At 39.9% G+C, this 21931-nt stretch overlaps 1 protein-coding gene across 1 annotated transcript in view; it reads right to left on the bottom strand.

Moving 5' to 3' along the window:
• RPL24 (ribosomal protein L24) overlaps positions 1–21550 on the bottom strand; it is a 143169-nt gene extending 121619 nt beyond the window's left edge. Inside the window, exon 1 of the mRNA XM_059921231.1 lies at positions 21545–21550. Within this exon, the coding sequence (XP_059777214.1) occupies positions 21545–21549 (5 nt within the window). The 5' untranslated portion in view covers position 21550. The remainder of the gene's footprint in view (positions 1–21544) is intronic.
• Between the last annotated feature and the right edge of the window lie 381 nt (positions 21551–21931).

The following is a 21931-nucleotide window of genomic DNA, read 5'->3' as shown; positions in this document are numbered from 1 at the left end:
TAATTTCACTGGGTTAAAATATCGATTTTTATTTTGGAATGACAGCATTAACTTCATTTAGTGGATCTCCTCATATTCTAGAACTCAAATGATTGATTTGATGCTACTTGTGAAAGGGAGAATCCATAATAAGGCTCTTCTATGAAAATTATATTTTATAAAAGTTAAGAGTAACTTTTCTTTAGCAAATATAAGTTTGTTGTTCCAATATAATCCATTTTACCATTCTGAACAACCATCATTTTGTTAAATACCAACTGACTGATACTTCCCAGCTTCAGATATTAAGTTTCAGATTGATACATCTGGGCGCTTGCCAAGAATGTGTATGGTAAGCCTTTATATCCGTGTGTTGCAAGCCAGAGGTGAGTCTGCTTCTGGGCCCTATTAAAGGAAATAGTTACCCAGAAAGTACTAGGAAATAAACGTCCAAGGGAAACAGCAGAAATAAGACCTCCCCACTCCGTTCCCACGCCCCTCCCTTCCCCCCCCCCCAAAAAAAAGCTGCTCAGCATTATCTTTGTAGATCTGGGTAAATTCAGCTTTTAAAGATTAGCTAGTCGCTCATGCCAGAAATCCAAGTGTATTCATTCTCTTGTGTTAAACATTATTCTCGCCAGGGTTTATGTCTACAGTGGAGTGCATTTGCCTGACTCCTCAGTGTGCAATAAATAAGTAAGGTCTGGAAAGTGCTCTTTTCCTCTTTGAAAGCGAGACCACAGTCCCAGAGTGCTAGGGGCGCCTAGGAATCCTGGGGGAGGACGGGGGTGAGGGTGGAAAATCAGAGGGTTTTTGAGGGCATCAGTTTATAAGACGCAGGAGGTAGAAGGGCACAAAATACACTTCAAGTTCACTTCGTCTCAGAAGTGCACTTACAGCTTAACTTTTTAGAAAACGTGTGAACTTAAGTGTGTTACATTTTGCTTTTTAATATTCTGCGTGAAATGAGAGGAAGTCAGGCTTCTTTTAAGAAGGACTGCTGTCTTAAAGTTTTAAGGATCTTCTGGTGTTTAGGTCTAGATGCCCGTTCCTATTGGAGAACCAGACATTTCCTGTCTAATTCTAAAGCTGGATTGTAAGACTGCCTTGCGGGGGTGGGGTGGGGGTGGGGGGGGGGAGGCGGGGGGAAGCAGTACAGAGATGACAGTCGAAAGTGTCCCAAAAGAAAAAGAAGCCACAGTGAAACCTAATGTCGTAGAAGACATCCTTTCACTGTTGCGCAATGGTTCATTCTCTGTTTAAATTCACCCCACATGAAAATAATGTAATCTTCATGTTACGGGACCACTGCTTTATTTACATCGCAGATTCCTTGTCCTTTAGTTTGTCAGGCACACGATGGGGACACTACTTTCTGATTGCCATATTTGAAAAGCCGCGCTGTAGAAAGTATCCCCCTCCTCAGCCCCCGCACTTAAAGGCTGTACAGAAAAAGCGAAAGAAGCAGAGAAGGTGAATCTAAGGAGGGGGCAAGGCCAATGCAGGCAGTAACTTCACTGAGACGTTTAAAAAAGGCATCCCTAAAAAAAAGAAAACGTTTTGTTTACAGATTTGCTTCTGATTCCTCTGCGCGGTTCCAGTCCGGGTCTTGGAGCCGACCCTTGAGGGGAATGTCCGGGACTAGGGTCGGTACCTTTCTGGCCTGGGAATTTCCAGGGTGCAGAAAAAAAAGTCCACGAACTAAGTCCGTGCTGCTCCCTTCCCGCCTCCTCCGCCCCTCCTCTGTGCCCACGCAGCCCCTTTCGAATGAGAGCTGGACCGTATTCTGTATTTTAGGAAACAGGTCCTTAGCGTCCCCCGCCCCCATCCCTTTCTAGAGCGGTGAGCAGCAAGCGAACGCTATAAAGGGGGCCAGGGAGAGGGCCTGGCCTTCTCTTGCCAAGAGGTCAGACGCCGAGTTCGTAGAGAAAAAGGCTGCTTAACTGTCGCTGCTGCTTATCATGTAACCTCAAAAGGAAACTGATCATCTTTCTCATGCTCTCACGTACTGGGGTTATTATCGCTGATTACAGCTGGAAACAGTTGATTTGCCTTTACGTATTTGTATGACTTGACTCTTCAAACACAAAGGTATATTTTTATTTTTTGATATTTAGTATGAAAAAGTATCTTAAATGCTTTTTTTTGGTGTGTTTTCTTTTCCCATATTCAGATTCTTTACTTTGGAGTCACTTTCTGATATTTGGGTGACCATACTTGTTTTGGGGCAAAATATTAGGGGGCAGTATTTTGGGGATGGAAAATTTGGGATGTTTTTATAGTTTGATAATGACTATGAATTGTGTCTGTTCACCTTGAAGGCCCAGGAAAGACTAAGATGCTGATGGAAGAGGTTGGTAGGATGGGTGATGAAAGTATCATAAATCTAATGTAAAAACTTTTATTTAGCCAGTGAAGTAGCCTATGATACTCCTAGGTAGAAATCTCCCAGGAAGTTTGAGTGTGGGCTTAGAGGTATACTTTCTCACCGAGGGTAGGCATAGAACTATATCTTTATGGAAAAATATATCTGAGTAGATCAAAATGTTGTATAGCATGTAGTTCTTATATTACCTTTGTAAAATGAAAGACATGTATTGCAAGACCATTGTGTGAACAAAGGAAATCTCGAAGTTTGATGACTTGGCTGAACCCCCAGATCTATTACAATCTGGGATTTTGTGTGAATAAAAGTGCATTTCTAGGTAGGATGGATTGAGATTCTCTCCAGGAGGATTAGTGAACTGGCCGTATGGGGTGGAGGTGTCTCAGAGGATGACATTTATTATGTAAATTTTAAGCACTTTATAATATATATTCCCTCACTTTAAATCTGGCATCTAAAGAAATACATTATTGATCAGGTGGAATAATTTTTTTTTTTTGCCTCTCCTGTCAGTAGGTTGTTTAGACAATAAAAGAAGAGAAAATTTTCCAAGGCTTATTCATTCCCCTCAACAATCCCTGATAGAGGAGGAAGGAGATCAACCACACAGATCATCTAAACATTCAGATAACCCTAAAGTCTTTTTATTTGGCTTCAGAGTACAATGTATGATCTACCACCTCTCTTCATTAGAACATCAATTTGCTTTTGCTAAAGACACAGTTGGGTAGGGTACAGAGGCTATAGGAGAGACAGTCTGGGAAGAGTTAGCACAAGAGCTGGGTGCATGGGAGTCCCCTGGTGGCCTAGTGGTTAGGATTCCAGGCTTTTAATGCGGGGGTCTGGGTTCAGTCCCTGTTGGGGGAACTGAGATCCGGCAAGGCATGTGGCGTGGCCAAAAAAAAAAAAAAAAGTGGGAGCACAACAAACCTCGTGTTAAACGTTTGGCAGTGTCCTTCCCAGCATGGAGGTGATGACCATGCTCAGCATAATTTATTTGTCCAGCTACAGACTTTTCCTCATTGAGGAAGTTGAGGCAAACCTCTCTCATTCTACTTTGTCCTGAAAGAAGTCTAGAACCAAAAGAAACCCTCTCAGAAGTTAAAATGCTGTGGAGAGCGCTACTGAGAGGGAAGATTTTCTAATTATTCTGAGATGCACAGTGAACTGCTCCTGAGAAAACCATTTACTTTTGGCTCTTAGCTGACATTGGTCTGGTGGCCTCTTGATTTTTCCCCCCAGGTTAATAGGAAGATCAGGAGGCTGACTTCACCTTTTGGCTTTCTTGGCCTGATGCTGAACTCCTGATGGTGAGAAAGGTGGATATTCCTAATTCCAGATGTTACCTGGGCCTTGACTGATGTAGTCAAAGTGGGCGGTGGGATGCTTCTAAAATTTCTATGATTCTTGGATCTCTTAATCAATTTTTGAAGTTGCCCCAAAGTTACTATGAACTTCATAGGCATTTTACTGTGATTTCTTGTGAACTAAGATTTTTTTGATGGTTTAGCATCTTTTTAACCATTTTGAATTTCCACTGTTTTCCATGAGAAGAGGACGCATGCATACATCTAAGAGGGGAATTCAGCTCTCTGCTGACTGGCAGTTTCGGGGTTATGTAATCTCTAACAGGCTCAGAGAGCATCATGCCCCCTACAGTTTTGGTGAAGCCCGTCATTAAATCTTGCATACGTGGTTTCTGATTAAAGCACTTCCTGTTCCTTTACTTTGGGACTGTCTGTGAGGTAAAACACTTTCCTTCCAAGCTAAGTGGATGAAAATACACTACTGCTTCTTGGGGGAGTTAGTGGATAGGGAATTTACATTTATTAAACACTCGTTTTGGGAGTTGACCAGCAAGATCTCATTCAGCCCTCATAATGGCATCTGAGGTAGGCATAATTAGTCTTATTTTATAGGTGAGGAAATTGAGGCTCAGAGGGATTGACAGTTGGTTCAAGATCCCCCAGATCGTAAGTGGCAGAGCTTGGATTTGAATCTGAGGGGCCGTGTCCCCATAGCCAGTGCCCTTGCCACCAGGCCACTGAGATATTAGCGGAGGTACAATGAGGAGAGGTCAACCTTTTTTCCAGGGCTCTGATTTCCCTAGGGTCCCTCCTTTTCCCTAGCTCACACCTGGCTACCATCTACTCCCTGTTCAGTTTTAACTGGTGGTTAGTTAGGGTAGTTGATAACCACCATAACCCTTCATATTTTAAGAAGACCACAGGGAAAATCAGACCTCAAAGAGTGAAGCTATATGGTGGAATTAATGGGAGTGGTTGGGCTAATGTTTGGGGAGAGGCAGCCTCTTAGTTGTTGAGTCGTTTTTGGACACAACAGCTGGGATTATAAAGAAAGGGGAATCCTGCTGCTTGCTCACATTGCTCCCCTCAGGATGTTTTCTTCCATGCTGAAAAGCTAAGGCTTGGAAGAGCATTCCTAATCACACCTCTGGTGAAGGGCCCTCTGCTGCTGCTTCTGAAGAGAGGAGCTGCAGGCATCTGCCAAACCCGTTCACCTGCTCTCAACCATCCCTGCTATTGCAGAGTGAGTTAACTACCTGAACTAACTTCTTTGAGGGGGTAGGCCCCAGGATAGAAATTTGCATGTTTTGTATCTTGTGATTTTTAAAAAAATTTTGCATGATTCTTTTCCAGTTTGCATTTCCTATAGGCTCCGTAGTATAGGATGAGTGGAGTAATAAATAAATCTACTTGGATGGTATTTGTCTTTTAAGGCAGTGTTTCTCAAACTTTAATGTGCATAAGAATTACCTGGCGATCTCATTGAACTACAGATTCTGTTTCAGTCAGTCTGGGGTGGAGCTTGTAATTCTGCATTTTTAATAAGCTTCCAGGTGATTCTGATATTGCAAGGTCCACACTCTGAGTAGCAAAATTATAAGGCTCCTTAAATTCCAGGTAATGAGAAAAATTATGGAGTTTTTCTATAAAATCTGCATATGTCATTTTACCAGGTAGAAAAATAAACTATGTCATGGTATGTTACCATTACAATGGTAATGCTACATTCTCTATACATGATACTAAATATCTGAATTAAACTTCTCAAAAACCCGTTAATCAATTAGATGTTATATCATCTCTACAATGGCAATTTTTGGATACTTGGAGACACTAAAAATGAATTTCTCACTTTTTGTTCAGATGTTTAGTAGTGTGCAGATACTTTTAATATTGGCGATAGACTTTTGGACACATTTTAGTGTTGGTTAGTATGTGTGCATTCCCAGCCCTCTGATTATTTCAGTCAGATTTGCTGTTTGTCATGGCACCCATTTTTTAGAGTGGCTAATACTGCAAATCATGCCTTCTCAAAGAGGGTGATATTGCATACAAGAGGGCAAAATTGGTTCTTGGGGGGGCAATATCTCAGATATCACAATGGTTTGTGGCCCTCTAAAGGACCATTGTACATAAACAAATATACAGTGTATCTGTGGTTTTATTTATTTATTTTTTTGGCTGCGTTGTGTCTTCGTTGCTGTGCGTGGGCTTTCTCTAGTTGCTGTGAGCGGGGTCTACTCTTGCTTGTGGTGCGCGGGCTTCTCATTGCAGTGGCTTCTCTTGCTGTGGAGCACGGGCTCTAGGGGCATGGGCTTCAGTAGTTGGGGCACGCGGGCTCAGTAGTTATGGCTCACAGGCTGTAGAGTGCAGGCTCAGTAGTTGTGGCGCACGGGCTTAGTTGCTCCGCGGCATGTGGGAACTTCCCGGACCAGGGCTCGAACCCGTGTCCCTTGCATTGGCAGGCGGATTCTTAAGGACTGCACCACCAGGGAAGTCCCTATCTGTGGTTTTAAACTTTCATCAGGAGACGGTTAGGGAAAAAATATTTACAAAGTTCCTTAGTGGGTATGATAATGAAAGAAAGGTTGAAACACACAGCTGTAAATGCTCTTACACATACTTATTCAATTGAGGTCAAAAAGATTTTCCCCTGGCATGTTGCCTCTTTGTGTTTTGCTTTGTGTCTGCATCATTGCCATGGATTTTTAAAGCACCTGCTTCTAGAAGAGGGATGATTCCTTTTTTTTCATATTTCTTTATTTCAGGAACATTTTCTTCTATTATATCCTTAAATGTTTTAAATATTTTAAGAAATTGTGATAAAGTATACATAACATAAAATTTACCATCTTAACCATTTTTAATTATACAGTTCAATGGCATTAAGTACATTCACATTGTTGTGCAATCATCATTACTATTCATCTTTAGAAATTTTTCATCTTCTCAAACTGAAACTTCACATCCATCGAACAACGACTCCCCATTCATCCCTTCCCCAGCCCTTGGCAACCACTGTTCTACTTCCTGTCTCTATGAAGTTGACAACTCTAGGTACTTTATATAAGTGGAATCATACAACATTTGTCCTTTTGTGACTTGCTAATTTCACTTAGCATAATATCCTCAAGTTTCATCCAAGTTGTAGCATGTGTCAGAAATTCCTTCTAAGGCTGAATATGTTCCATTTTATGTACATACCCTGTTTTGTGTATCCATTCTTCCCTTGATGGACACTTGGGTTGCTTCCACCTTTTGGCTACTGTGAATAATGCTGCAGTGAACATAGGTGTATAAATAATCTGTTTTTAGTCTCTGCTTTCAATTCTTTTGGGTGTATACCCAGAAGTGGAGTTAGATCATATGGTAATTCGATGTTTAATATTACCATTTTCTATAGCAGCAGTACCAGGTTGATTTCTTTTTAATACATTTTGTGCAGTGCTTGGCCGAGTGCAGTGAATATATGACAGAAAGTGATATGAAGTTCAGGGTAAATAATCTGCTGAATGATTCAGCATCACGACTATTAAATCAACCTCTCCTACACACTCACCCTTGCGTGCCTACGTATTACAATGTATGCACTTTTCAAACAAGTGCATGGCTGGGAATTTCGAAAATATGGGTCAGATCCTTTTGAAAATGTGGACTATTTACCATGGAATCCCACATTTAAAAGAAACCTAGAAAGGCTTGTGGGAGATTTAAGGGGGTCAGAGCTACAAAGGTGATCCACAGATGTGAATGAAGACTAACCGAACCGAGAACATGTTGAGGGTAGGAATTGCAGGAGTTTGGATTTTCACCCTCCTTTCCTTTCCTCCATCTCCTTCCCTCACCTCTGCAGTGTATGTGCATGGTCACTCCATGAATTTTGGTTGAATAAATAACCCAGAGTGGAAAAAAAAAGTGAAAGAATTTTTAAGTTTTTTATTTTTGGCTGTGTTGGGTCTTCGTTTCTGGGAGAGGGCTTTCTCTAGTTGTGGCAAGTGGGGGCCGCTCTTCATCGCGGTGCGCGGGCCTCTCACTATCGCGGCCTCTCTTGTTGCGGAGCACAGGCTCCAGACGCGCAGGCTCAGTAATTGTGGCTCACGGGCCCAGTTGCTCCGCGGCACGTGGGATCTTCCCAGACCAGGGCTCGAACCCGTGTCCCCTGCATTAGCAGGCAGATTCTCAACCACTGTGCCACCCGGGAAGCCCGAAAGAATTGTTTGTTTTCTAATCTGTGAAAAGCTATTTTGAAGACCGTAAGAACTTTCTGTTTTATATCTCTGTCCAGGGTAAAGGAGGTGGGTTTAATTAGCGGTGGAAGACAAGGTTTGGAGAGATGGAAAACGAGCACTGGGCAAGGCTGCCGCATTTACCCTTGGCCTCTCTAGTGTCAGGGTAGAGGAACTGGAGCTATCTGAAGGACGGCCGATGCTGATTGTATCATGGACCTTCCCAGCCCTGCTGTTCTGTGCTGATGTTTCTCAGCTTTCAAACAGCCAACGGAAACAATTTTGTTTTTTTTTGCAGTGTTGAACAGCATCCAGCATTAAGATAAGAAAGTGGTTCTTAAACACAACACTAATGTCAAAATCTAGGGATGGCCCAGATTGCAGCCAAAGTGTTTGTAGCAGGAGGAGGTGGAATGTGTAATGATAATATTTGCGAAAGGACATGCTGTCTCCATCCCATACCTCACTTATGTTTGTCAGTTATCCACGTTTCTTGTTGTTCATCTTTGGAGCGGGGGCTTTCTTAAAATGAAGACTAGCCTTTAAGAAACGTTACCGTTTATATCTTTGTGTAAATTAATTTTGAAATCCCTTCTTGCAGTTTTACTGGAAGAGAAGGGCACCTGATCAGACTGCAGATACGGGGTGAGATGCAGTGGCAGGAGCAGCACAGGGAATGAAATGTGAAGGTTAAAATAAAGCTGGATGCCTCCCCTGTGCTCCTGCATCTTCACCCGGCCTCCATGTTTCTGTTCATGGTGCTAGCACTCGAGCAATCTCAAGGCCTTCCCTGGGGTGACCTCTGACTCTGTCCTCCCTTTCAGTGTTCAGTCTTGTAGACTATATGTCTGAAATATTTCTCTAAACAATTCTTCCCTCTTTCCGTTCTTATAAGCACCACTCAAGTTTAGTTCTTTATGACCTGTCACCTCTAATATTGCATGGTGTCTGTCGTGATCATCTACACGCAGCTGTCACTTTATCCTTCCTAAAGCATGGCTTTGATCATGCTTTTCCTAGGTTCAAAAACCTTGACTGGCTCCCCGTGGCTTATCACATTAACTCCAATGTTCTCAGGTGGCATCAGGCCCTGTAGGGTAGGGCTCCAAGCTTGACTCCATGATTCTCCTCTTCTATATTCTCTTCAAGTTGGGCTGGTGGTCCAAAGAGGCCAGAATGCTTAACAATCTGGTATTAAATGGAGCTTTGAAAAATGAATATCGACTACAACTATCACCATTGAATGTATGCTGTGTACCAGGTGTTATGTTGGGCATGTCATGTACACTATCTCATTTAACCTACATACTGACTGAATTCAGTGATGTACCCATTTTATGGATGAGAAAACAGAGTCTTAGAGAAGTTAATTAAAGCTACATGGCTGTTAAGTGAATGAAGCTGGGATTTGAATCTAGGTTTGTTTGACTTCAAAACCCTGTGCTTTTAAGAAGGGATGAAGAATATTACGGGCAAGAATTCTAGCTTGGATAAAAGTTTGGGACAACAATTAGTGTAGTGTTTTCCAGGATCATTTGTAAGACTGCATGTTAAGTAGTAGATAGAAATATGAAGGGATAGTGCATTAGTCTGCTAGGGCTGCCATGACAGTATTACAGACTGGGCGGCTTAAATAACAGAAATTTGTTTTCTCACAGTTCTGGAGGCTGGAAGTCCAAGATCAAAGGGCCAGCAGGTTTCTCCTGAAGGCTCTCTCCTTAGCTGGCAGATGGCTGCCTTCTCACGTGGGCACATATGGCCTTTCCTCTGCACATATGTCCCCGGTGTCTCTCTTTTAATAAGGACATAAGTCAGATTGGATTAGGGCACATCCTAATGGCCTCATTTTAACTTAATTATTTCTTTAAAGGCCCTTATCTCCAAATACAATCATACTCTGAGATACTGGGGACCAGGGCTTCAACATATGAATTTTGGGGATACACAATTCAGTCCATAACCGATCTGAGGCAGCTGGATTTTGAAGGGTATGAAAACGAGGCATAGGGATTTAGTTTTGATATGGGAGGTCATAGGGTCCAATTGTGGTTGAGCAGGGCTTTCCCAAACAAACTTCCAGCTGCCCTTAAATGTGACGCTTGTGAAAATGCGGACTACAGGATCTGTGGGAAGCATTTTGGAGAAGGAACTTTTAGTACTTTAAAAATTTTTTTACAGTGGAATAAAGGAGCAGAAAGAGACAAAACATTAAGTCCTCTAGACAGTTCTAGAAAAATGAAGATAGTCTTTTGGTGGGGGGTAAAGGAGCCCAGGGGGAGATAGTGTGGTTTTAGTTCTGTCGATTATACTCTTGGCATCATGGAATTAGAACTCAGAGAAAAGGTCAGAGCTGGAGATAGGAATCTGGAGTTTTTAATACAGGTCAGAGTTGAACCTGTGGGAGTGGGGAAGCTTGCTCAAAGTTCAAAACAGACAGGAGACAATAACTCTCAGGTCTCAAACTGCTTTGCCATCACATAGGTTTGGAAGATAATACAGAAGTTTTCCAGGACCTCTTTGGCTAAAATAGAATCTCTGGCTGTCTCCCTTTGCCTTGCTTTGTTTTTCTTCACAGCAGATTATCACAACCTGGCTTTATATATATATTTTTAAATTTTAAATGTTCTTTTTCTTTTTTTGGCCGTGCCATGCGGCTTGCGGGATCTTAGTTCCCTGACCAGGAATAGAACCCTGGCCACAGGCAGTGGAAGCGTGGAATCCTAACCACTGGACCACCATATTCCACCATATAAAGGGGAATTCCCCTTTATATTTGTATAGCTATTTTATTATTGTCTGTCTTTCCCAGTAGAATGTAAGCTCCATGAGGGCATAGACTGTTTTTGTTCAGTAGTTGTGGCACATTGGCTTAGTTGCACAGTGGCATGTGGGTTCTTCTCGGACCAGGGCTCAAACCCGTGTCCCCTGCATTTGCAGGCAGATTCTCAACCACTGTGCCACCAGGGAAGCCCTGTCCAATAGAATTTAAACTGATGATAGATTGCTGGATATTGCCTTTTTATCTTCTCTTAAAATAAAATTTTTTTCCTTAACAAATATCTTCAGATAAATGAACACACAGACACATATATTTGAGACTCTTGAAATATACAGGCTAAAAACTTAGTTTCCTTTCTGTTTTTCCTTAAATTCTGCTTTCCCCAAATCATGATCACATAGTCCCTTCTCTGCAGTAGAATCTCGTTATGAGAAAGTAGGTGTGACTTTCTTTAAAAATCCAGGTGTTTTAGCAATCTGGTTACTCTTATCAGATTATCTGTTTGCATCTACTCTTTTTGTTGTAATTTTCATTAAGGATACTTGTGGAGTCCTTGGTTTCTGTCAGACCTCTCTTCCTTTTCCTCATCACACCTGTATTTAAAAATTCACCTCTCATTGTACCTATTTGGGTGCTAACAGTCCATTCAAACATAAGCCTATCGCCTTTCTCTATAATTTTCTCCAGGAGGGCTGCTGGTTATGGTATGGTGTCTCATAAAATACAGCTATAGGTAGGCTAGCCATTGAAACCAAATCCACCCTCCTTCTATTTTCCAAGGAATCATAATCAAAGGTAAACCTGAATCTGCTTGTATTTCATACAGGTGAAGACTCTTGTTAAATCTAGTCCCTCTTTTTCAGGTAGTCTGAGTGGTATAAATGGCACTAGAATTTTTTTTTTTTAAACATCTTTATTGGAGTATAATTGCTTTACAATGGTGTGTTAGTTCCTGCTTTATAACAAATGAATCAGCTATACATATACATATGTCCCCATATCTCTTCCCTCTTGCGTCTCCCTCCCTCCCACCCTCCCCATCCCACCCCTCTAGGCGGTCACAAAGCAACAAGCTGATCTCCCTGTGCTATGCGGCTGCTTCCCACTAGCTATCTGTTTTACGTTTGGTAGTGTATATATGTCCATGCCACTCTCTCACTTCGTCCCAGCTTACCCTTCCCCCTCCCCGTGTCCTCAAGTCCATTCTCTAGTAGGTCTGTGTCTTTATTCCCGTCTTGCCCCTAGGTTCTTCATGACCATTTTTTTTTTTTTTTTAGATTCCATATATATGTGTTAGCATACGGTATTTGTTTTTCTCTTTCTGACTTACTTCACTCTGTATGACAGTCTCTAGGTCCATCCACCTCACTACAAATAACTCAATTTCGTTTCTTTTTATGGCTGAGTAATATTCCATTGTATATATGTGCCACATCTTCTTTATCCATTCATCTGTTGATGGACACTTAGGTTGCTTCCATGTCCTGGCTATTGTAAATAGAGCTGCAATGAACATTTTGGTATATGACTCTTTTTGAATTATGGTTTTCTCAGGGTATATGCCCAGTAGTGGGATTGCTGGGTCATATGGTAGTTCTATTTTTAGTTTTTTAAGGAACCTCCCTACTGTTCTCCATAGTGGCTGTAACAGTTTACATTCCCACCAACAGTGCAAGAGTGTCCCCTTTTCTCCACACCCTCTCCAGCATTTATTGTTTGTAGATTTTTTGATGATGGCCATTCTGACCGGTGTGAGATGATATCTCATTGTAGTTTTGATTTACATTTCTCTAATGATTAATGATGTTGAGCATTCTTTCATGTGTTTGTTGGCCTTCTGTATATCTTCTTTGGAAAAATGTCTATTTAGGTCTTCTGCCCATTTTTGGATTGGGTTGCTTGTTTTTTAGATATTGAGCTGCATGAGCTGCTTTTAAATCTTGGAGATTAATCCTTTGTCAGTTGGTTCATTTGCAAATATTTTCTCCCATTCTGAGGGTTGTCTTTTGGTCTTGTTTATGGTTTCCTTTGCTGTGCAAAAGCTTTTAAGTTACATTAGGTCCCATTTGTTTATTTTTGTTTTTATTTCCATTTCTCTAGGAGGTGGGTCAAAAAGGATCTTGCTGTGATTTATGTCATAGAGTGTTCTATGGCGCTAGAATTATTGGGTAAAGTAATTTAAAGCAATAGTTGTCCAACAGATCCGGAATTCCTCCTTAATGGTCTATCACAATCACTGGGGAGGTGTTTTCAAGGGCCATACAACCCCATTTTGAAGATCGTAGTGGCCAGAGAACACCTTACTGGTGGGAGTGTATCATACCTCTCAGGTGTGCTGGGGGAAGAAAGGGGTTGAGAATCACTGGTCAAAGATTCTGAGAGTTAGAACAGAGCACATGAAACTAAAAGATGACTTTGTTTCTATCTATCCTCTACTCTTTATCACAGGCTGGTCTTTTGGTCCCCCAGACCCTGTTTGCTAGCATTTATGGAACGTTTAAACTGTATAGGATGATGTAGGCTGATAGGAAGAGGAAACTCTGCAGGGCAACATGTAATCCAGAATGAGGTTAAGAGATGAAATTTGAGCATGCTTGTTGGAAAGAGAGAAAAGTGGAAGGATGTTAACAGGAGAATCTGTCTACTGAACCTCATGTCTAATTTAGTGCATCTTTGTTCATTATAATAATTTTCTGACCTACAACTTCTACAGCTATGATTTTAAAAAGAATACATTGAGTTTCTTCCTAACAGTTGGATTGCACAAGTGGGAAAGTACTCTGGGGGGAAATGCTATGCAGACAAAAGGTATGAAAAGTTTTTGCTCAATATGTAATCTATTCTCCCTTCTTCTCTCAGCCACACACATACAAGTAGGCTGGAGATTCACTCAATGGTCATAATAATTTACGGGAACTGGAAGGGAACTAACATGAAGTGTCTAGGATGTATCAGATACTTTACGTACGTTGTACATTATCTCATGTGGTCTTAGCAATTTGATTTAGATACTAATAGTCCACTTTATATGTGAGTAAACTGAGGCTCAGAGATGAAGGACTTGCCCCAAAACACATAGCTGGTCAGTGCTAGAGCTGAGTTTGCAGGCTTCAAAGCCATGACATTGCAGTGCTTCTGAGCACTTTTGCTTAAAGCAAGCGTTCGTAAACTTCTTCTGTAATGAGCCAAATAGTAAATATTTTAGGTTTTGTGGACTAAGAGACAAGATAGAGGATATTATGTAAGCACTTATATAACCATTTAAAATGTAACTTTTAAAAAATGTAGAAACCATTCTTAAGAGACAGGCTGTGCAATAGGCCAGATTTGGCCTGCAGGCCATGGTAGTAAGCAAAATCAATTTTGGGAGAGGTGAGGTGATTGTTTGAATGAATAATTGTCATTAATGTTATATGAAATTTGCATAGTCTTTTAGTAACTGAGAGTTCAGATTTCCTCATTAATGAATTCCAATGTTAAATTATCCTTTCAATTCACAGCAATCCATGTTTGTTATATTTTGTCTGCTAATGTGGATGGTGGTTGGGAAAATTTCATAACTGCGTATTTCACCTTAATCTTTGGCCATTCTCCCAGGCATTAACTACATAAGAGATAAAGTATATATAAGCACCTAACAGAGTATTCAGTACATGGTGTAGTTACTATTAACCTTATCAGTAAATGAAAGTATTATTATATTGTGGGTCTATAATTATTTTTTATTTTGGGGGTAATGATGTCTCTCCTGTACATGGTCTAGGTTAATGTCTCCTTCTCAGCTCTTAAACATTTTTATAATTAGTCTTTCTATTTGTTACATACTACTGTCCTTGTTTATAGAAATTCAAAATAAATCCCTGTAGACTTATGTGAAAAAACCAAGCCCCCCCCAACTCCTCCCCCAACAAAAGCCCCCAAACTTCAAGTTTTAAATTCTGAATTAAAAGTTCTAGAAGAAAAATTCTTCTTGATAAAATTTTTCTTCATATAAGGCCCTAATCAAATTTGACAAATATGTGTCACCTGTGTTTAAAAGGAAGGGAAAATATTATGACTGAAAATTTTGAAAAAGATAAGTCAACATATAAATCTGTGCAATCAACATGTTTATTAAACAACTGTGTACTGACCATTTAGAAGTATGGTATCCTATTTCTATATTAACAAGGCATTAAGCTCAAATTAACCCACCTTTCAAATTTAACCTTTTCTTCTGGGAAAAGAGAAGGTTTAAGTCATTACCTAAAGGAAAGTAGAATAATGCTGGGAAGATTGGCAGCTTCACGCCTTTGCAGATGCACATGGGCCAATATCTTACACAAAGGAAGAGTGAAGGGTTTTTCTCTCAAAAATCTTCTTCACATAATTACTTCAGATCCCAAATTCAACTATGAAACGTTCAGTCCTTTGGGCTTAATTAATTGTCTTCAGATTTTTTTCTCTTTAAAAAATAATTATTCCCATGAAAGGTAACAAAGTTGTTTATTTATATTACAATGTGAATCAGTTTATCAGCATTTTCTTTTTTTTAAAAAAATTTTATTTTATATTGGAGTATCGTTGATTAACAATGTTGTGTTAGTTTCAGGTGCAGAGCAAAGTGATTCGGTTATCAGCATTTTCTTCCTGAAAGCTGAGCTAACTTCCCAGAGGATGGAAGTTTTTTATAGTAGAAGGATATATAGGGAAGGATAATTCTGGACTATGTGTTACCATCTGGAGTCTATAGATTTGTGTGGGAAAAGAGTGGCAAAAAGGAAAATGGAGAGGAAAAAGGGGAGTTGTGTGAAGATACTCTTCTTTCTTCACCATTCTGTTTCATGCAGCTCAGATTTTAGTAACTTTTAAGGCAGGCAAGAATTGACAATATTCCCACATCCAGTATATATGACGGTGGTTTCTTTTGTATGTGTGGAAATGAAATATCTGAATTGTCAACAAGGCAGAGAAAGCAGAAGCAACCACAGAACTTGTAATTCTCTGCCCTTTTAGACAAAGCTCACCTTATATTTTGATGTGTGTCTATTATGGATAAAGTTCATCATTATAAATAGAAACCAGGAAACACCCTCATGAACTAAGAACAATTTACTCTAAGGGTGAATTTTAGGAGAGTGCACTTGTTTCATGTGGGTGTTTTATGTGAGTTTGGATCATTACTTATTAGAGACTGTAGTATACCAGCTAGCCCTTCAGACCAACACTGAACATTACTCCATCATATATAGCATATGATTTTGCACAACTCATACACACAGTTATAGTATGTGAATATTTCCTCAAATCCAATGGACAAAATTTTCATTTCTTTGGAAATGAAGTGTTAAAAAAAGGGGGAAGACAAATTTGTCTTCCAATTTACATACTGGGATTTCAATCAGTTGCTAGACTGGAAAGTATTTCAGGATATTGTAGCACTGCTGTGATTCAACCTCTGTTTACAGGGCATCTAATTGATTGAGATGTTCAGCTGTGTGACCTGGCTTTGTACAAGCAGCATCTTCTGCCCATCCATTAGAGGACAGGCCTTGGGTACCTACTGGAAAGCAGTGGAGTTACTTTACATCATGGACATCATAGCTACTCAGAAAATATTTGTGGGACAAAATGTGGCACATTTCATAGGTACTTTAGGCAAGAAAAAGCTCCAGAGAGATGTCTCCAGGGGCACTCTAGCATTAATTTTGCCTTGACACAATTGGTGCATAATATGCAAAGTTGTGCATACAGTATTTAGAGGCGTTACAAGTTCATTCTGTCAGCACTGAGGAGTGTTCCGAGATGTGCATATCTTTCACTAATTCATCCTCATAATGATTAGGTTACTAGACAGGTATATTTACCTGCTTTGACAAATTTCCTCAATGGAAATACAAGGGTATACTGTGCTTTGATATCAGATGTTAATAATTTGCTGCAAACAGGACCTAGGAAACTATTTCCAGAGATAATTTTTTATTCTTCCCAGGCAAAAACACACAAAATAATGTGTTACATCATTTGTAAGGAAGCAGTTTATGGCTCTTACTAACTACAGCTGTCTGCGTCATAGCTCAGTAGGTCAGATGTTGTAGGTATTCTAGGAAGTATGTGAGTCTCAGTAGAACTGAGTATATATATCTCAGTAATAGTATCTGAGTGTATGACCAGAATGTTTATACCTCTGGATATAAGCTCCACAAAGACAGGACTTTTTGTCTGAGGTACTACTGTGCCCCAGTGCCTAGAAAAGTACCTGCCATTTAGAGGGCACTATCATATTGAAGAATAAATGAAATTTAAAAATATATGGTCTAATTTGTTCCTCTGCATTAAAAAACTATTGAATACCCAGAAGTTTAAATGTTTCCTGAGATGTTAAAAAGTGTTTTACATTACTATGGAGATAATAAATTATTATTTTTCAGAGAAAGCATCAAAAAATCAATGTATTACATAATATATCTGTTTTGAAAGCTCCTGAAAGCATTTTACACTCTTTACAAAGTTGATATGAACCAAAGAATCCTGGGCAAAGACAGCTGAGCTTTTTATATTTGTAAGATATAGGAAATAGTTTTATAGTATCCAGGTGCTGAGAATGAAGGAATTCTAATTCAGGGGCCAAAGTGTCTATTTTGATGTCTGTGGTGTTGCACATAAGTAATTTTGGAAGCATTTATATTTGTTTCTACCAGCCAATTAAATGTGTACTACATAACAGGTTGTTGGCTACTTACAAGGGATACATGTCCTGGGAATTTATAGTGGAGCAGAAGAGACAGACTCACCCAAATGGATAATTTCAGTACAGCTTAAGAGCTATGATGGAAGTCTGTGTGGGGATGCAGAATAGGGGCCCTTATGCCAGTCTGGGAGTGAGAGTGAGGGTGGGGAGGAGGGAGGGTCAGGGAAGGCTCCAGGGGTGTTGGATATTAATCTGAGTCTTGGGAAAGATGAGTGTGAATTGGCCAGGTGAGGAAGGGTAGAGCATTTTGTGCAGAAGGAACAGTGGAAGCTAAGTCCCAGATATATGAGCAACTATATTCAGTTTGGAAATACTGCAAGTAATGAGGAAGATGAGGCTTGTGAGGAAGGCAGGGCTTGGACACCTGCCATCCTACGAAGGTTGAACTCGATGCTAAAGATGATTGGAGCCATTTGAAGGATCTTTAAGTAGAGTTGAGGAATTTTTAGATTTGGGTGTATATATGGCATGCTGATGGCAGTCTGGAGGTGGACAAGGCTAGACGGGCAATCATTTGGCTCAGGTGAGAGATGAAGTCCTGTCTTGGACAGTTTAAATAGAAATGGAGAAGAGAGGAATGTTCTGGAGTCAGGTGTTCAACAATTGTTGGTCCAATATGGAACTATTAGTTTGAATGCTGTATTGTCTACATCCTACCAATAAAATAAAAAATCTTCACTTACTAATTTATTTAAAAAACTGTTATTTCTAAACCAGAAAAAATAGTGAGAAGAGCAGTATTGTTTTACATTTTCACAAATCTCTTAAGGTCTGGTTTTATAGAAGACAGAGTGTATCTTTTTCTGCATTTAATTTGTTGCAATATGTTGTTTTGGTTGAAGTATATAAAGAAAATCTGTCCTCATACAGCTATGTAGTTGGAAAAAGAAGAACTGTTTTAATAGTCATTTCAGATAATTGTGTATATTCTTTTTTAATATTATACCAAAATAAGTGGTAATTCCTTAAGGGACAAATGCACTGTGGAATCTGAAACCATATCAGTGAACCTTTTGTACTCTGATGCATTAATATCCATTGGTCTCTCTTGCACCTTGAATGGATCTTTTACCCACGTGTGATTTTTTAAGGTCTTGCATTGTTCATTTGGAGAATATTACTCTATTGAGTTACGCAAATTTTGTAATGTTGCCGCCTTTCATTATATAATACAGAAAAAATCATATTTGCTGATAACATATCACAATTGACTGCATCAAAAATGTCTTCCAATATTGGGAAGCTCTCAAGCTTAGGGTGTCAGAAGTTTCCCAAATTCTAATTTTCATTTGAAGGCTTGAATTTTATCATTGGGAATAAATACTGTCAGTTGTTTCTTGACAGGCTTGCTTTGTTCATAAAAAAAAAAAACCAAAAACTGACAAATACCCAAATCTGAATAACCAGTTTGTCAAGTAAAATTGGTGTTCCATAAAAAATAGAGAATAGTTCACCTCACAACTCAAACAGTATTTGATTAGAACAAATGGCAATGTCATATCATATCATTCAACCTAATAGACCAAATGCCTTTCCAGACAATTGTCATAAAATATTAAAGATATATATATTTCAAGGGTCAAGTCTTAATAAAGTTAGTAATTATTACTGTTTCATCTATGAATTTCTTAAGTGAAACTGGCTTCTCTCTCTTTTTTTTCCTTTTTTCTGCAAATGGGTAGTGGTAAAGAATACAATGATGACTAGTTCATTTTGTTGCCATTGCCTTCACTTGTTGTAAGGCACCAGCAATTTTACCCACCACTGTTTTAATACCATCAGTGCAAATGTCAACACAACTGTTCCAGGATAAATGATGAGATTCAAAAAAATTATTGTATACTTCAGATGATTCAGCAACTCTTTTTTTAAAAATTTATTTTATTTTATTTATTTTTGGCTGCGTTGGGTCTTCGTTGCTGCACGTGGGCTTTCTCTAGTTGCAGCGAGCGGGGTCTACTCTTTGTTGTGGCGCGCGGGCTTCTCATTGCGGTGGCTTCTCTTGTTGCGGAGCACGGGCTCTAGGTGCGCGGGCTTCAGTAGTTGTGGCTCGCGGGCTCTAGAGTGCAGGCTCCGTAGTTGTGGCACACGGGCTTAGATGCTCTGCGGCATGTGGGATCTTCCCGGACCAGGGCTCGAACCCATGTCCCCTGCATCGGCAGGCAGATTCCTAACCACTGTGCCACCAGGGAAGACCCGATTCAGCACCTCTATGTTTGTTGTCAAGCATTCATATGAAAGATCTTTGATGATTAGCTGGTGCTGATAGCTGATGAATACAACCAAAATAGCAAGTCCAGACAGTCAGCAGATCTATCCATTTCTAAGGCAAAAGTGCAGTTCCGCAGAAAAGATCAGTTTTAAAGTTTGCAGTCAAATCTTTAATTTGATGAGTTACTATAACATTGAAAAGTGGCAGTGCCATGGTTTCTTTTGCTGACTTTTCCTCTAGAAGGCATTCAGCAAGATAAACTCTGCCAGGCTTTACTGTTCTTTCACCTATGATGTTCACTTCTTCAGCCAGTTATGCTGTAAGATACTTCACTGAATTTTTCTCCTCAGGTTTGAAAAGCTGCACCAAATAATTTTTGGCTTCTCAGAAGTTCATTACATCTTCATTTAAAATGTCAGTTCCTTTTTAAAAACTCCGAATGACTGGTCTTAAAATGGTGTTACAACTTAACTGGCATCATATTACTATGCAGAAATGTTCTATTGCATAAGACACAATAAGGTAAATTATTAACATCTATAAAGCCAAGGAAAAGATAGCATCGTTATATTTTTATTTTATACTTACAGTTCCTTCCAATTGCTTTGGAATAGTTTTCTTCCTTTCATGAGTCAGGGAACTCTCTGATCTGTCATTTTCATCTTTTTCTATATCTTTAGATGTAGACAGTGCATCTGAGCCTTGAGGAAATGAGTCTTCTGATCTCCCTTTCTAAAGCAAAAGACTGGGCTCCAGACTCAGACAGATAAGGAGTTTAATCTCTTCTCCACCTATGATGAGCAGTGTAAACTGTAAATTCTCAAAGGCTCAGTTTTCAAATACTGTTTCTGTGGTCAGGAATCTGGGACTGGCTTTGAAAGAGGGGTTTCTAACTCAGGGTTACTCATACGACTACCTTCAAGATGCTGGTCAGTGCTGCAGTCATCTGAAGGCCAGATGTGGACCTGGAGGATCTGCTTTTGGAATGGCTCACTCACATGGCTAGCAAGTTAGTGCTAGCTGTTGGCCTCAGTGGACTTTTCCAGAGAGTCCTCATAACATGGTTGGCTATCTCCACAGAGTGAATGGTCCACTATGTTTGATTAGAACAGTGGCAGTGTCATATCACTCAACCTAATAGACCAAATTGAGTTTATATTTCAACATTTAAATAAGCATTTAAAGTTAATCTTTGTAGTGATATTAACAAGTAACCATTCTTGACTGTGTGTTGGGGGTTGTGGTCTTTTAAAACAGTATGATTGCTTTGACATTTTGTAGAAAACTTTATTTTGAAACATTAGTCTACTGACCGTATTTATCTATATTAAGTTCTCCAGAAGCCATGATTTTGAAGTTTGAATTTTTATATACCAAGTGAAACAGGAAATAATTTTAGGGGGAGAATTAATTTTGTAAAAAAAATATTGGCCATGAATTTATTAGGATGGCCATTTAAGACCTTTATTATACATAAAATGTTAGTGGGAAGGAAAAAAAATCCAAATAGATTTTATTGAGAAAGCCTAATATCTCATTTGGAGCATCTTTTAAGTGATTTTGGTTTCTGAGGAACTGCAATTACTGGAGCCTTGTGGTTTTCTGCAGATACTGTTTTCTTTTTATTTTTAAAAAAATTTACCAAAACTCAAAAATTGGCAGGAGGGAAAGGCAGCAAGCAAGAAGTTCCTGGGGCAATACAACATTTGTGAGAAACAAGGAAATATTTACTTTAGCACCCGCACCAGGGTCTTGTACCACCTATCAATACTGAATAACAATTCAAGCTCTTTGTCTCCCTCCTCCCCTGCCTCCCTCATTTCTTCCTCTTGGGACCCTAACAGTCTACTTTCCCTGTGATCTGAAGTTGGCATCCCTATTCACATGGTCATCCAGCCACAAACCATAGCCTGGTTGGGGACCCCTTCATTGCTGCCCACCTCCTACCCGGTGCGACCTGCGCATTCTGCCTTAGCAATGCTGCCCAGGTCTGTTTCCTCTCTTTCTGTTTTACTTTCTTCTTTCCCACTGCCTCTGCCCCAGGGTCAGGTCAGTTCTCTCTTGGGCCATTACAGTGGTTTCTGATAGCCTCTGGGCCCCTCAGTCTCTCCTCCTTTGACCTGCTTCCGGATTAATTTTGCCCTCCCCAAATTCTTTCATGTTCACTCAATGTTTATTAAAGACCCAGTATGTCAGCCTGTTACTGGAGGTGCTCCACCCAAAAACACCAAGTTACCTTTTACATTTAATGTTATGGTCTTCCCTTGACTATCCTAAAAGGGGCTGTAAGCTTTTATCTGACCCCTTTTCTT

This window comes from Balaenoptera ricei, chromosome 4, assembly GCF_028023285.1.
Source record: "Balaenoptera ricei isolate mBalRic1 chromosome 4, mBalRic1.hap2, whole genome shotgun sequence".
Taxonomy (NCBI): Eukaryota; Metazoa; Chordata; class Mammalia; order Artiodactyla; family Balaenopteridae; genus Balaenoptera; species Balaenoptera ricei.
This window is presented reverse-complemented; position numbering and strand designations above follow the sequence as displayed.